Source organism: Grammomys surdaster, unplaced genomic scaffold, assembly GCF_004785775.1.
Source record: "Grammomys surdaster isolate TR1022 unplaced genomic scaffold, NIH_TR_1.0 334, whole genome shotgun sequence".
NCBI lineage: Eukaryota > Metazoa > Chordata > Mammalia > Rodentia > Muridae > Grammomys > Grammomys surdaster.
Window position 1 is genome coordinate 3,079,497 of NW_021604753.1, and position 13,600 is coordinate 3,093,096.

A 13,600-nucleotide genomic window follows, 5' to 3' on the forward strand; every position below is an offset into this window, starting at 1 on the left:
TAACTCGTGGATGCATTTATGAATGTAATTATAAAGGAATTTGTTGAACATCTTTTTAAATTTCAGTTTCTGGGGGTGGGGAGCATGAGTTTTTCTCTAGTGGCTGGGTATTTGCCAAGTGAGTGATCACTTTAAGTGCTGTTCCACATTATCCCAATAGATTAACCATCTGTTTTTACTGGGTGTTAGATTATTTCAGGTTTAAAACCTTACAATAGTACATCATTATTATATCAAACGATTGTATGGCTAACCAATCTAATGTGCACATTGTCTTGGGGTTTTATGCATAGAGAATTGACTCTGCTCAGATTTTGTCTGGGAGGTACTGGAGGAGGAAAATGGCTTGTTATATAAGTATGTCCTGTCTACTTGAAAGACTTGAGTTGCAGAGCTCCCAGTGACTGGTAGGACTTAGTAAACCCCTGTACTAGGGATCGGATCCTCTGTCTTACACTCTTTCACTGAGTTACATCCCCAGCTGATTTTATTTTGAGACAAGATCTCACTAAGTTGTCCAGGATGGTTTTGAACTTGCAATTGGTCTGCCTCAGCCTGCCAAGGAGTCGAGATAGCAGGGCTGTATCATTAGGTCTGGTTCGAAGTTTGAATTCTAAAAATAAAACACAACTTAAGTAAGTTTAGAAGCACACATTCAAAGCTCTTCATGAAAGACCATAAATAAAGTTATATAAGAAAGGGAATGTAGTAATCCCTAAAATGAAGGCAGCGTTTAAATTCTTGAGCTGAAGAGCTATTTTAGGATCATGAAAAAGCTTTTTGTTTACATTGCTCATATTCTGCTATGTCACGTTAGTAAGAAAAGAGTCATTCATCTTAAACTGCTTTTTCATTTGGAGTTTTTCAGATGGAAAAGCCTTTACAGATACAAGACAGCAGCCTTCCTTCCTTCCCCTTCTTCCCTCAAGCTAGACGAGGACAAAACAATATCCTTGTTTTGACACGAGGGAGGCGTGGACACAAAAGTTACTGTAGCCAGCCGTGTCGGTGGCATTTACAGTTCTAGCTACTGGTGGCGGGGTGGGGGGGGTGTCATTTGAGAACAATTTTGGAAAACAGCAAGACAGTACAAAATGATAAAACAAAAACTGGGAGAAAGGTATAGCTGGTAGAATCTTCCCTCTAGGATGCTCAGGGGCCCTGGGTTCTTTCTCTGTATCACAAACCACACAAAGCCAGACACCTCAGAAGTACAAGATGAACATGCTTGGTGATTTGATCAGTGGTTGCATGACAACATCTCTGATGACATGTGCGGTTGAATTTACCTTTTCTATGTTCTCCCACAGTGCTAAGATTACAGCCAGGTCTTCGAATCTTGCTGTATATACAGTGTTAGGAGCTGAGATTCACACTTGCTCATCCTGAGTGACTAAGTTCCCACTTATGCTTAATGAACTGTTTTCTTAAGATGAAGACATGAAATGTTTGGAATTATTTTGTCCTTAATATGTATCTCCTGAAGGACTACCTAAGATGGGTCTTGCCCTGAGCATCTGGAGTTACTCCCCTCTTTCCTCTGACTCTAGGAGGGAGTTATTTATCTTATTGTTAATAACAGGTACACATAAGAGAAGTGTGTGCATATTTTCTTTTTAAAATTTATTTTTTATATATGTGAGTACACTCTCATTGTCTTCAGACACACCAGAAGAGGGCACCAGATCCCATTACAGATGGTTGTGAGCTACCATGTGGTTGCTAGGAATTGAACTGAGGACCTCTGGAAGAGCATTCAGTGCTCTTAACCACTGAGCCATCTCTCCAGCTCAAGGTGATAATTTTTATAGACATAAATATGATGAATTAATGGCTTTCTAAGCTGTTACTACTTGGTAAAGTGTATATAGATTCTACTTTTTCTAGTTCTTGTGTTCTTGTGAAGGTGTGTGTGTATATATATATATGTGTGTGTGTGTATGTATGTATATGTATATATATACACACACACACGCCTTTGGGTGGATTAGGGTTGGAATTATGTTAAATATGGAAATTGGTTTGAAATCAGTTCATAGGATCACACTTACCTTCACTTTCTCACTCATAGCATGATTATTCATTTAGTTAAAGCTTCTTTTTGATTCTTTAGTGTAAGTCTTAGTGGGTTCTCATTAATACTTGGTCATTTCCAAGTGCTAAGTATTTAACTGTGGGCCTGGACCTAGGACCTAAAGGAAAACAGCCTCATCCAGACAGCAGAGTCTTGTTCTTAGAGCCATCCGGTGTCAACAGTCTTTATTATTTTTTTCTTAAAGAAATATGGCAGGTTGGGGGGGTGCATACCTTTAACCCATGCACTCAGGAGGCAGAGGCAAGCAGACCTCTGTGAGTTCGAGGCCAGCATGATCTATAGCATGAGTTCTAGGATAACCGGGGCTACACAGAGAAACCCTGTCTCAAAAAACCAAAGGACAGAAAAAAAAAATTAGTTGGCAATAGTGGCTCATGATTATACTCCTATAACTCTAGAGGTGGAGGCAGGAGGTTTCCTGTGAGTTGAGACCAGCTTAGATTTCAGAAGGAGACCTTGTCTTTAAAAAGAAAAAGATGAAAATTTAGTAGTGGGGTTAGTGGCTTGCATGTATTTTCTTTTTTTGTCTTAAAGGAACTTTGCCCTAGTAGCCTCTAATGGACGCTTTAGCTCTAAAATGCGGAGATCCTTCTACAGTAATTACAGGCCAGTAATTACAGGGAGGGAGGCAGGGGTGCTTCTCATGGCTTTAAAGGGCTGTCTTGAGGGAAAGAAACACCTCACATGGCTGACTTGATTAGCACACAGTGCAACCTGAAATTGATGGAGGAGGGCTTGTAAGCCCATTCTCAGTCTAGCCACCTTCTCAGAGGGTGGAAAGGAAGGAGGTTGAAGGGAAGTATCTGAGCGCTTCACACTGTGCTCTGATCTAATGAACGGGACTGCTGCTGTGAGAGTGTATATTTTCCTGTCACAGAGATGCGTGACAACAGCTACTTAGCTCTGGAGTTTATGTTCTTCTAAAATAATATATCTGGAACTGCATCTTGCTTTCCCTCTTTTTCCAGCTCACAAGAGAGGATTTTCTGTGCTTAGCAGTGTCTTGACAAACACTGGCAAACCAGTGTGGCCTGGAAATAGCCCCGACTTTATTCTTGAGGGAACGAAACACCTCACGTGGCTGACTTGATTAGCACACAGTACAGCCTGAAATAGGTGGAGGAGGGCTTGTAAGCCCATGTTCAGACTAGCCACCTTCTCAGGCTAATTGCTTTAGCCTCTATGTGAAGAATCATGAAAATATACAAACCTCAAAGTTACATTTCTAGGGGAACATACAAATATCACAGTAGTTTATACATAGGAAACATTTCTGCAATGCATCTTTTTGGTGGGGCATTGTTTTTTTAGACAGAGTTTCTCTGTGTAGCCCTGGCTGGCCTAGAACTCACTCTGTAGACCAGGCTGACGTAACCTCAGAGATCCTCTTGCCTCTGCCTCCTAAGTGCTGGGATTAAAGGTGTATGCCACTATCTACCACCTGGCTACTGTGTCCTTTTTTAAAACAAATTTTTATAAGGGTTTTCATTTGATAGACATGTTTGTCATTGGAGTCTGAAGTTGTCATCATAAGTGCACTGGGGAAGGAGTCACCAGTTACCATGGGACAGTTGTTACCCTCTTTTAGCATAATCTTATTTCCACTTTCCCAATTTATCTAAAACCCTGAAGAAAAAAAGAGAGAGAAAACCAAGTTAATAAGAATAAAATAGAGGTCACACTGGTTTGCCTATTGAAAGGTCACAGGTAACCTCGATGTAAAGAAGTTAAAAAAAATGCCCAGAAGAGAAATTTCCCTAGAGGTAAATCATGCCGATTAAATACATGTAGCTTAATCTGCTGATACGTAGTTATGGAATAGACCATGACATACTTATCACTAGGTGTCTGTATGCATTTTCTCTTGCCCTTATCACTAGGTGTCTGTATGTATTTTCTCTTGTTCCTCTTTGTTCAGATCCCTGAGAGATTAGCTCACACAGAAGTCTTCTGGAGGTCTGAGAGTTCTGCCTTCTTCAGTTCTAGCCTGTTTGTTCTTTGGGGATCCTTGGGTACACTGCTCCCAGAACTCCAGGTGCTGTAGGTATCTGAGACAATTAGTATAAGCTCAGTTTATAGTTGGAATGTATATCTCTTTCTGAAGGAGTGGGGAGGAAATGACATCTTTGATGGTAATTATCCTGACCTTGGAGAAGTTCTAATGGTGAAGTTTAGGAGGTATTGTCTTGTGTCCTGGCTGTCTTAAAACTCACTCTGTAGATCAAGCTGGCCTCTCTAACTTAGAGATCTAACTGCCTCTGCCTCCCAAGTGCTGGGATTAAAGGCCTGAGCCACCATGCCTGGCCTTCTGTTTTCTAATGAAAGTAGCTATTCTTACTCTTCCTATAGCAGTTGAAAGGTTAACATTTTACCTTATTGATGTGATTCATAGCTCAGAAGATGTGTGCTCTTCTTAATATAAAACTGGTTTTAATATTTCATACTGACAGCCGGGCGGTGGTGGTGCACACCTTTAATCCCAGCACTTGGGAGGCAGAGGCAGGCAGATTTCTGAGTTCGAGGCCAGCCTGGTCTACAGAGTGAGTTCCAGGACAGCCAGGGCTATACAGAGAAACCCTGTCTCGAAACAAACAAACAAACAAACAAAAAACAAAAAAAAAAAAAGAAAGGAAAAAAAAAGAATATTTCATACTGACTTTAAGGGGAAATGGTACTAAAAGAACAGACTGAAGTGAGAGCATTTAGAAACCCCTAACAAAATCCTGATGCAAGCATGAGAGTCCACATTGACCTCAAGGGAAACCACAGGCAATTTTACCTACTTCATTCTCCTTGCACCCTTAGTGAGCAACAGTGGTGGGTGGTGACAAGCGTATGTCCAAGCAGCAGGAAAAATGACTAAAGTGATCCCTAGGATACATGGAAATTGGAGTGATGTAGTCTGTTATTGGCAAAGAGCCCAACCTTCTAACAAATAGCCAGAAGGTGAGATTGAGGACTCAAAGCAAGATGGCTAACCACTGAAAGTGCCCCCAGACTTCACAGATCCCAGTGCCTTCTGTTGCTTCCCTCACGCAATGTTCATGGAACATGTCCTATCTTATAGTGGCTCAGTGGGCTCTAGGGACACAGGGTCCATGCCTCAGTTCTTACAACAAGACCGTTGAGTGTTTTCCTGTTCCCCTCTTAGACAGTGAGTGGTCACCTTTATCAGTACATGCAGCTGTTTCCTTGCCCAGATGTTCTTTCAAGAGCTTGTCACATTTGTAGTCATTTTTGCTACCATTTGCCACTTTGTGGTTATCAGAGATCTGAAGCTGGATAAAGACCAGGCTAGTAAATAGACTGTATAGAGACCAATAAGAATTAATTGAGAGGCCTGAAGAGATGATGATTCAGTATTTAAGTGAGCATACTGCTCTTGCAGGTAAACCAGGATCATATCTCAATGTCCATGATAGGGACTCACAGCTGCCTGTAACTATAGCTCTAGGTGCATATACTCACACACAGACATACTCACACACAGACATAGACACATGGAGTTTTCTAATTTTTTTCTTTTAAAGATTTATTTATGTATTTATGTGAGTGTTCTCTCTGCATGTACACATAAATGTTAGTAGAGGGCATCAGCTCCTGTTATAGATGGTTGTGAGGCACCATGTAGTTGCTGAAAATTGAACTCAGGACCTGAGTCCTGATGGTGCTCTTAACCATTGAGCCAGTGTTAAGAGCTGGTGCTCAGCCATTGAGCCATCTTTTCAGCTCCCTTTTTTTTCTGATCTTAAAAAAGTAATAGAATGTGACTTTTCTCATGTTAGATTGAGGGGTGGAGGAATGTTCAAGACAGGGTTTCCCTGTGTACCCCTTACTATCCTGGAACTAGGTCTGTAGACCAGGCTGGCCTAAAGTCAGACCTACCTGCATCTGCCTACATTAAAAGATGCGCTACCGGGGGCTGGAGAGATGGCTCAGAGGTTAAGAGCACGGACTGCTCTTCTAGAGGTCCTGAGTTCAATTCCCAGCAACCACATGGTGGCTCACAACCATCAGTAGTGGGATCCAATGCCCTCTTCTGGTGTGTCTGAAGACAGCAACAGTGTATTCATATATAATAAATAAATAATTAAAAAAAAAAAAAAGCCGGGCGGTGGTGGCACACACCTTTAATCCCAGCACTTGGGAGGCAGAGGCAGGCAGATTTCTGAGTTCGAGAGTTCGAGGCTATCCTAGTCTACAGAATGAGTTCCAGGACACCCAGGGCTACACAGAGAAACCCTGTCTCGAAAAACCAAAAAAAAAAAAAGAAAAAGAAAAAAGCATGCACTACCACACCTGGCACTTGGTAGATTTTTCTTGGAAGGGGCAAGGGAGGAGAGAATATGAGCCTTAATTTATTTTAAATTCTTCAACATATTCAAGGTTGTTTTGTTCTTTTCCTTTAGACACTCTCATGGAGCCTAGCTTAACCTCCAACTCCCTCCATAGCTGAAGATGACCGTGAACGCCTGATCTTTTATCTTCTATTACACCTGGCTTTTATAGTTCTTAATTAAAATATTGGAACCTCATTACTTCTAGAACAAAAGGATCCATTTTATAAGTGACAAAGAGGACATGTGTAGGACATGTGGTGCCTACTTTAGCAGGGTGCACTCACATTATTCTTAAACTGTAAACTTCCTATGTTGGTCCAAGTATTAATTATTGCATGAGATTGCAAACTTGATGGACTTCTTTCTGGAAAATTTCCACCATGCTCACAAAAAGTTTGATTTTTACAAATGTCTTCATGTGTGAAAAGTAAAGTTTCAGAGTTGCAGTGTGTTGGGCTCTGCTTTGTGTGGGCAACCTGTTTCGTTCATACTGATGCAGTTGAATGGCCCATTCAGCCTCGGGTCAGGCTGTCACTTTTTATTCTGCTGCAGCATATCATGCTGGAGACATTAGCAGAATCCTGCATCAGTGTTGTCCTTGGCTGATTTTCCTGCTCTGTCCACAGCTGTTCACCAGGGCGCAGCCTTCCTTTCCTGTGCAGTGTCACTGAGGCTCAGCAGGCTTCAGCTGTAGCTCAGGCGCTGCCATTCTTTCCTGATATTTTCATCACCTGAACTTAAGGTGTTGAGCATTTAAATTTTTTTAAAGGGACTTGGAGGTGGCTGAGTGGTAAGAGTGTCTGCTAGCACATGGAAGGGCCAGGGTCCATCCATAGGACTGTCACATACATCTCTTCTGCTTTTTTCCTTCTCATCAGCCTCTTCTGTGGAAGTCTGGTGCCTTTCAGTGGAGATTGACAGTTGGGGATGAAGGTCTAAGTGCTGGGTCTATACTCTTTGGTGGCTTTAGGGCATTCTCAGTTCAAGGTCTCAGCAGATAGTACCAGGAAACACATGCGTTTATACCCATATATGAATGCATCCATATTTTTATGTCCTATACATATGTGCAAAGGAAAAGCTAGTTTATACAGTTCTCTCTGATTCCAATCTGACACACACAACAGGATTCATTTTAGCCTTCCTCTCCTACAGTGTAGCTTGTTACTCCAGTAGTAAAAACACTGGTTCCCATGATGGCAATATACTTGGGTAAAAAGATGTATTGGTAGTTTCAGGATTGCCAGTTATATAGCCTTGTGGGAAACATTTTTAATGAGATTTATGGACTTAGCCCAGTTCTCTTGGCCCTTAGTTTTACAGCTCTGCAGTTACCGAGGTTGATTCCTTCTCCCCCACCCTCACTGTAGTGTTCTGATTTGCAGTTAGTATTTTTGCTAGTGATTCCTTTCTATAGTAGCTTCCTTCCATTTCCCTGGCATGACTGTGGCTCTTAGTCAGATACCCAGGTACATGCAGGCCTCCACACAAACCATTCTTTTTGCTTTCTGGTTTATTCTTCCTGTGTTTCTCTTATGTCAGTTTAAACTCATCAGGTTTGTGTTTAGGATTGTTTACCATGGTAGAGAGGCATTCCCACTGTTCCAGTCAGCAGCTCCTTACCTAGTGGGTAAGGCTGGCAATGCTGGAAGGTTGGACTTGGGGTTGAAGAAAACATTTTTTGTTTTTGAGACAGGATCTTATTATGAAACAGCTTAAGCTGACCTGGACTCACTCTATAGACCAGGTTGGCCTCAGACTCACAGAGACCTGTCTGCCTCTGCCTATAAGTGCTAGGATTAAATGTGTATGTACCACAGTGCCAGGCTTTGAAGGTGATACCTTTATGTGTTGAATTTGCTCAGATTTGTATATTTGTTACATGGTAAGCTGGTAGCATCTGAAATGTAACTGGTCTTCTTTAACAATGTACAATAAGGAGGAAGGAGAATAGGAAAGGATGAAGTGTTCCCTACACTGTCTCACACATCCACCTTCAACACGGAATACTTTATTTTATACTTGTTCAAACACTATCATATTCCATGGTTCCTGAAAATTAAGGAAGACTAAGCAGGGAAGGTACTTGCTATTGAGCTAACAACCTGGGTTCTGTACCCAGAACCTGTCCTGTACCAGAAGTTTTCTTTTTACTCTCTACAGTCATGCTATGGCAGCTGCACACACAGCAGACTTTACTCTCCCTTCAGATTCTTCTTGTTCTGTCTGAGGCATGTCTCCGTATTTTGCCCAGCTTGGTCTTAAGCTCTTCCTAGGCTCAAACATTCCTCGTCCCCCAGTCTTCGGAGTATCTGAGATGATTCAGTGTGCGCCTCTGTACCCTCTTTCAGGGTCTTTGTACATTTCTACTCCTCTGTGCTCATTAGAAAAAAATACTGTTTTCCAAACATGAGGTTTTGTTTTAAACTTCAAACAGAAGTTGTGCTGTGTTGAGGGTGTTTCTATTCTCTTATCTCCCCCCTCCCCATCCCTGTTTGTGAAGCCAGGGTTTCTCTGTGTAATAGTGCTGGCTGTCCTAGAACTTGCTTTGTAGACCAGGCTGGCCTCGAACTCACAGAGATCCGCTTGCCTCTGTCTCCTGAGTGCTGGGACTAAAAGTGTGTGCCACCATGCCTGACACGCTGTCCCTTCTTTGTTGCTGCTAGCAGTCCACAAAATTCTGTGGTCAAGTCTCAAATTTTACCTTCTCTGCTATTGTTGTAGCAGAGCCCCGGTGGTCTGCTGGTCACGGATGCTCAATGCCCCATGCCTTACATGTCAGGCTCAGCTGGAAGGTCAAAAGTGCTATGATTGCTTTCCTCAGAGTGCGATTGGATATTTTTTGATGTAATGATTATCCAGGTCCATTCCCTTTGTGTGGTGTGCACATTTTAATCATTTTTTTTTATTGTCAATTTGTGTGAGCTGTTTGTATATGCTAGATTCACTCATTTCACATATAGTTAGTGGCATGCGATGCTGCTCAGTTGGTAGAGTGCTTGCCTAGCATGCATAAAACCCTAGATTTGCTCCCCAGCACCCTGTGGGGGACACATTCCTTCAATCCAGTACTGGGAAGGTGGAGGCAGGAGGATCGAAAGTTCAGAGTTGTCTTCATCCAACTAGGGTACCAGCAATAAATAAGAACTTAAATTCCTAAGAGGAATGTGGATAAAGTAAAATGTAAGTAAATGAATAAGACAATATAGGTACTTACAGGTACCATCAAAATAAGAAGATAAAGTCCCGATATCTCCCCAAAGCTTTCCTCCCCTGAGTGCTTGATACTAGGCAGGTAGTCAGGGAAAGTGAGAGCAAGATGAGTAATGAGGAGGAGCTACTCATGGCCAGAGATGGCAGCTTGTGCCTTGGCCAAGAGGTAGGCTTGTTTGAGCATAGGGAACAGGGTGGCAAGGCAGACAGGTCAGATAGCTGCAGGTGGATGTGGCAGTCTCCCCAGCCCAAGTGACTGGTAGTAAGAGTCCAGCTTCTGCAGCTGCTCCTTCCAGGGCCGGGCCAGGTTAGCAACAGCTCTGCTTGAGGGGCTAGGTGCATTAGGGCTGGATCAATGGTTTGTGTTGTTTTAAGGCCTGGGCCCTCTCTTTAATAAAGGAAAATTTTCTGTTTCAGATTACCTAGGAACAGTACGATTTGGGGTTATCACAAATAAACATCTTGCGAAACTGGTATCCTTAGTACACTCTGGAAGTGTGTATTTACATAGACATTTCAACACATCACTTGTAAGTATTTTAAAGTCACATTTGTATTAGTGCAGTGGTTCTTAACCTTATGTAGGTCACAGACTCAATTAAGAACTGGATGAAATGTGTGGGCCTCTCCCTAGGAAAGAACATGTGATTTTATGTGCAAATTGAGAATTCCTGTAAGTCCGCTCTAGAGCCTATCCCTGGTTAAGATCTGTGCGTTAGAGGGCTCTTGATTGTGCTGTCTAGAACCTGTTTGCTTAGATTCTGGAATAGCTTTGCTGTTGCCCTTCTCGAGTGAAGCTGCAGCTACTCAGTTGGTGATCTCTCACTCTAGGTGCACGCTCTCTGAGATGAGCTTCCACTGGGCAGTATTGTTCACTTATTCTTGTATGAAACACAGGGATGTGAGCAGCTTGTCTCCTGCACTAACAGTGCAGGGTTGAAGTTTTTGTCAAGACACAGGGAGAAGCTGATAGCTTCTCACCTCAAAGGAACCGGGTTCTCATTGTCTCCTTTGTTCCCTGATTTCCTTTGCTTTTTTGCTGGGCCTGCTGCCACTCACTTACTCTGAACACCAAGTTTCACAGCTGTGTCCTTGCCACTTAAACAGTCGTTGCTGACAGGATATTTTTCTGAAGTATTTTATTTTTAATTACATTTATTTTGTCATACACACGCACGCAGGTCCAAGGACAGTTTGCAGGAGTTCATTTTTTCCTTCTACCATAAATGTCCTGGGAATGGAACTCAGGTCATCAGGCTTGGCAGCAAGTGCCTTTACCTGCTGAGCCCTCTCGATGGTTCTCTGAAGTGTTTTCATTGCTGACAGGATCACTGGTATTCAGATGTAGTGAAGGTTTCTTCCCTTGACTGAGGGTCATGGGTCCTTCTAGGTGCTGTTGAGAACTCACTAGGGATTGCCCTTGCTTGCAGTCATTTTAGCATCTGCCTAACTCTCAGAGCTCACAGATAATTGTGCTTTTCTTCTTGGTATCCATATTCTGTTAAATGTATTTTTCTGTTTTCCAAATAGAAATGTTTTGACAAACCCCCCCCCCCCCGTCCTCCTCTGAGCCTTGCTGCTGGTTGCCTCTTCACAGCCTGCCCACTCTCCTCGTGCTTGTCTCGCTTTTCACTTCCTCTGCTTTGCTAGCTCTCATTTTCTTTCTCACACCATTGCTTCAGCCGACATGTATTTATAGCACAGGACACTGCACAAGAGTAAGGGGAAAGGAGAACTGGGCAGTTCTGAGACAGCCCAGGCTTGCTGCCTCAGGTGTTTATCAGCAGATGCTGTTTTTCAAATGAAGTATCATTGGAAGGTTAGTGTGTTAAAAAGCAGCAGGCACATTCCTGTGAAGTCACTTAGGTCTCCTTTCTGGTGTTACTACACTTCATTTTGTGACACTTCCCCAAGTACCACTCTGGAAATTGTTTGAAACTTGTGATTTATATCATTGGCTTTTCAAAAATACTTCTATGTTACCAAAAAAAAAAAAAAAAAAAAAAAGCGAAAACGCCAAGTGTCTCTTCCCTTCCTGCTGCACATGATGTGATCTAGGGCCTGTGTAAGCTCAGTTCACTCACTGATTGTTCTCGTATCTGCTGATCAGTGTTCGATGCCAGGAATTTGTCCAGTTACTGGGGTGACCTCAAACAAAGCCTCTGTAGCCTCTCCCTAGAGGATGCTTCTCTCTGGTCTCTGGGACAGAATTTGACAAGACTAAGATATAACATCCTGTAACCACAGACCATAGACCTAGATTACTATAAATATCATGTGGTGCTCTATAGTGCTCCTTAGGATGATTAGAGGACATTACAGCCACCTGAAGGCAGGGAGAGTGTCTGGATAGGTGAGTCTATCTCAGGGGACAAAAGGTGAACCCAGTGATATGAAAGTCACCTCTTGCTCCCATGATGGCTTTCTGCCTACTTGTTGAGACTGTGGAGAGGTGGGCTAAGTGTTGGCTTTACAGCCAGTAGTCATGGCCTCTGGGTGCCTTTTCCTCCCTCACAGTGCAGCTTGACCTGACCTCTGGAGTGCGGTGCTAGTCCTTTGCTCTGCCTTGTCTAACAGACCTCTCCTTTATTCTGTTACATTTGTCCTTGGCAGGTCTTCCCCAGGGAAGCCATGAACTTCACAGCTGAGAACATCTATAAGTGGGCCTCAGAAAACCAGGAGACCCTCTTCCGATGGCTACAACCCCATGGAGGCAAGAGTCTGCTGTTGAACAATGAGCTGAAGAAAGGACCAGCACTCTTCCTGTTCATACCTTTTGATCCCTTAGCTGAGAGGCATCCTCTCCTAGATGAGGTAAGAGTCCTAGTGGTTCTGACTCCTGCCATAGCTCTCCTTCCACATTCAAGGGCACTAATCCATCATCATAAGTAGCCATCAGAAAAAGTAGCTGAGGCTCAGGGGTCTTTGCCTGGGACAGGGATTCTCCAGCGTCTCTGACTGTCTGTTTGTTGCTCTGGTCTAGGGTAAATAGCAGAGAAGGGAAATGAACTTGCTTCTCCAGAGACCTAGCAAATAGCTCTTCTTCAGATGATTGCACTGACCTTCCTGTTGAGTGTGTGGTGGGAACTCAGACAAGCTGATAAAGCCTAGAGAATGTCACTTTTGGGGGACCTAGCACAGCACAGCTACACTGATGCTGTGTGCCTTTTTCTCTAAATCTTAATTGTTGTGCAGATGGACAGGTTTCCAGAGAGAAATACCTGGAGTCTTTCCTCCCTCCTGCACTGCTTTCTGGGATATTCATTCTCTCTAGGCATGAGTTTATTTTTATATGTGGATCATTTGGAGGCACTTAGAGGGAGCAACAACAATCAGCAAAGATCTGGAGATTGCTAAATTGGATTTACGAGGATTTTATTTTTTTCTTTCCTTCAAGGATCCCTTAATTGGCACAGACTATAATCTGAATCCCTGTAGCACAGACCAGGCGAAGCAGACAGTGCCTGTCTCCGGGCCTCTCAGCAGTGCTCTGGAGGCTGGGGAAGAATTTTCACTAGCCAGACTAGCTGTGCGAATTTCCAGTTGTTATCCCCACTGGGAGCCTTCTAACGGGTGCACAGCCTGGCTCTAGTGGGTGCACAGCCTGGCTTTAAAGGAAGAAAAGAGAAAGAAGTGAAGCAGTTCTGTTCCTTCCACTGAGCTGAAGTGGAACTTAAGGCTTCATTTCTTTAGAAAATGGGCATTGCATGAATGCTTTATGATTCAACAATTTCTTTTCCATGCCCCAGGCCTCTGTGCTATCTAGATTAAGAGCCGACAAGGTCTTTGCAGTTTCCAGCCTTGGTGGTAGCTGTTGCTGTGGCTTTACTTTAACTTTTGAGACATTGTCTCCCTTGACTTGGGCATGCAGGGTGGCAGGGTAGTGTTGGCAGGAGTCTAGTCCCTCCATTCCGAGGGCTGAGGTTGAAGTTGGCGCCAAAGGGAGGCTTTG

At 43.2% G+C, this 13,600-nt stretch overlaps 1 protein-coding gene across 4 annotated transcripts in view; it reads left to right on the forward strand.

The window, feature by feature from the left end:
• Positions 1–13,600, forward strand: part of Txndc11 (thioredoxin domain containing 11) — a 56,985-nt gene that overhangs the window by 27,495 nt on the left and 15,890 nt on the right. For 2 of the 4 annotated variants that reach the window (XM_028778341.1, XM_028778342.1), the window contains 2 exons: positions 10,066–10,178; positions 12,262–12,462. In XM_028778341.1, coding sequence (XP_028634174.1) covers positions 10,066–10,178; positions 12,262–12,462 — 314 coding nt within the window. Of the gene's footprint in view, positions 1–10,065; positions 10,179–11,842; positions 12,002–12,261; positions 12,463–13,600 lie in introns of those variants that run through there. The other 2 variants (XM_028778344.1, XM_028778343.1) reach the window with 2 other exon arrangements.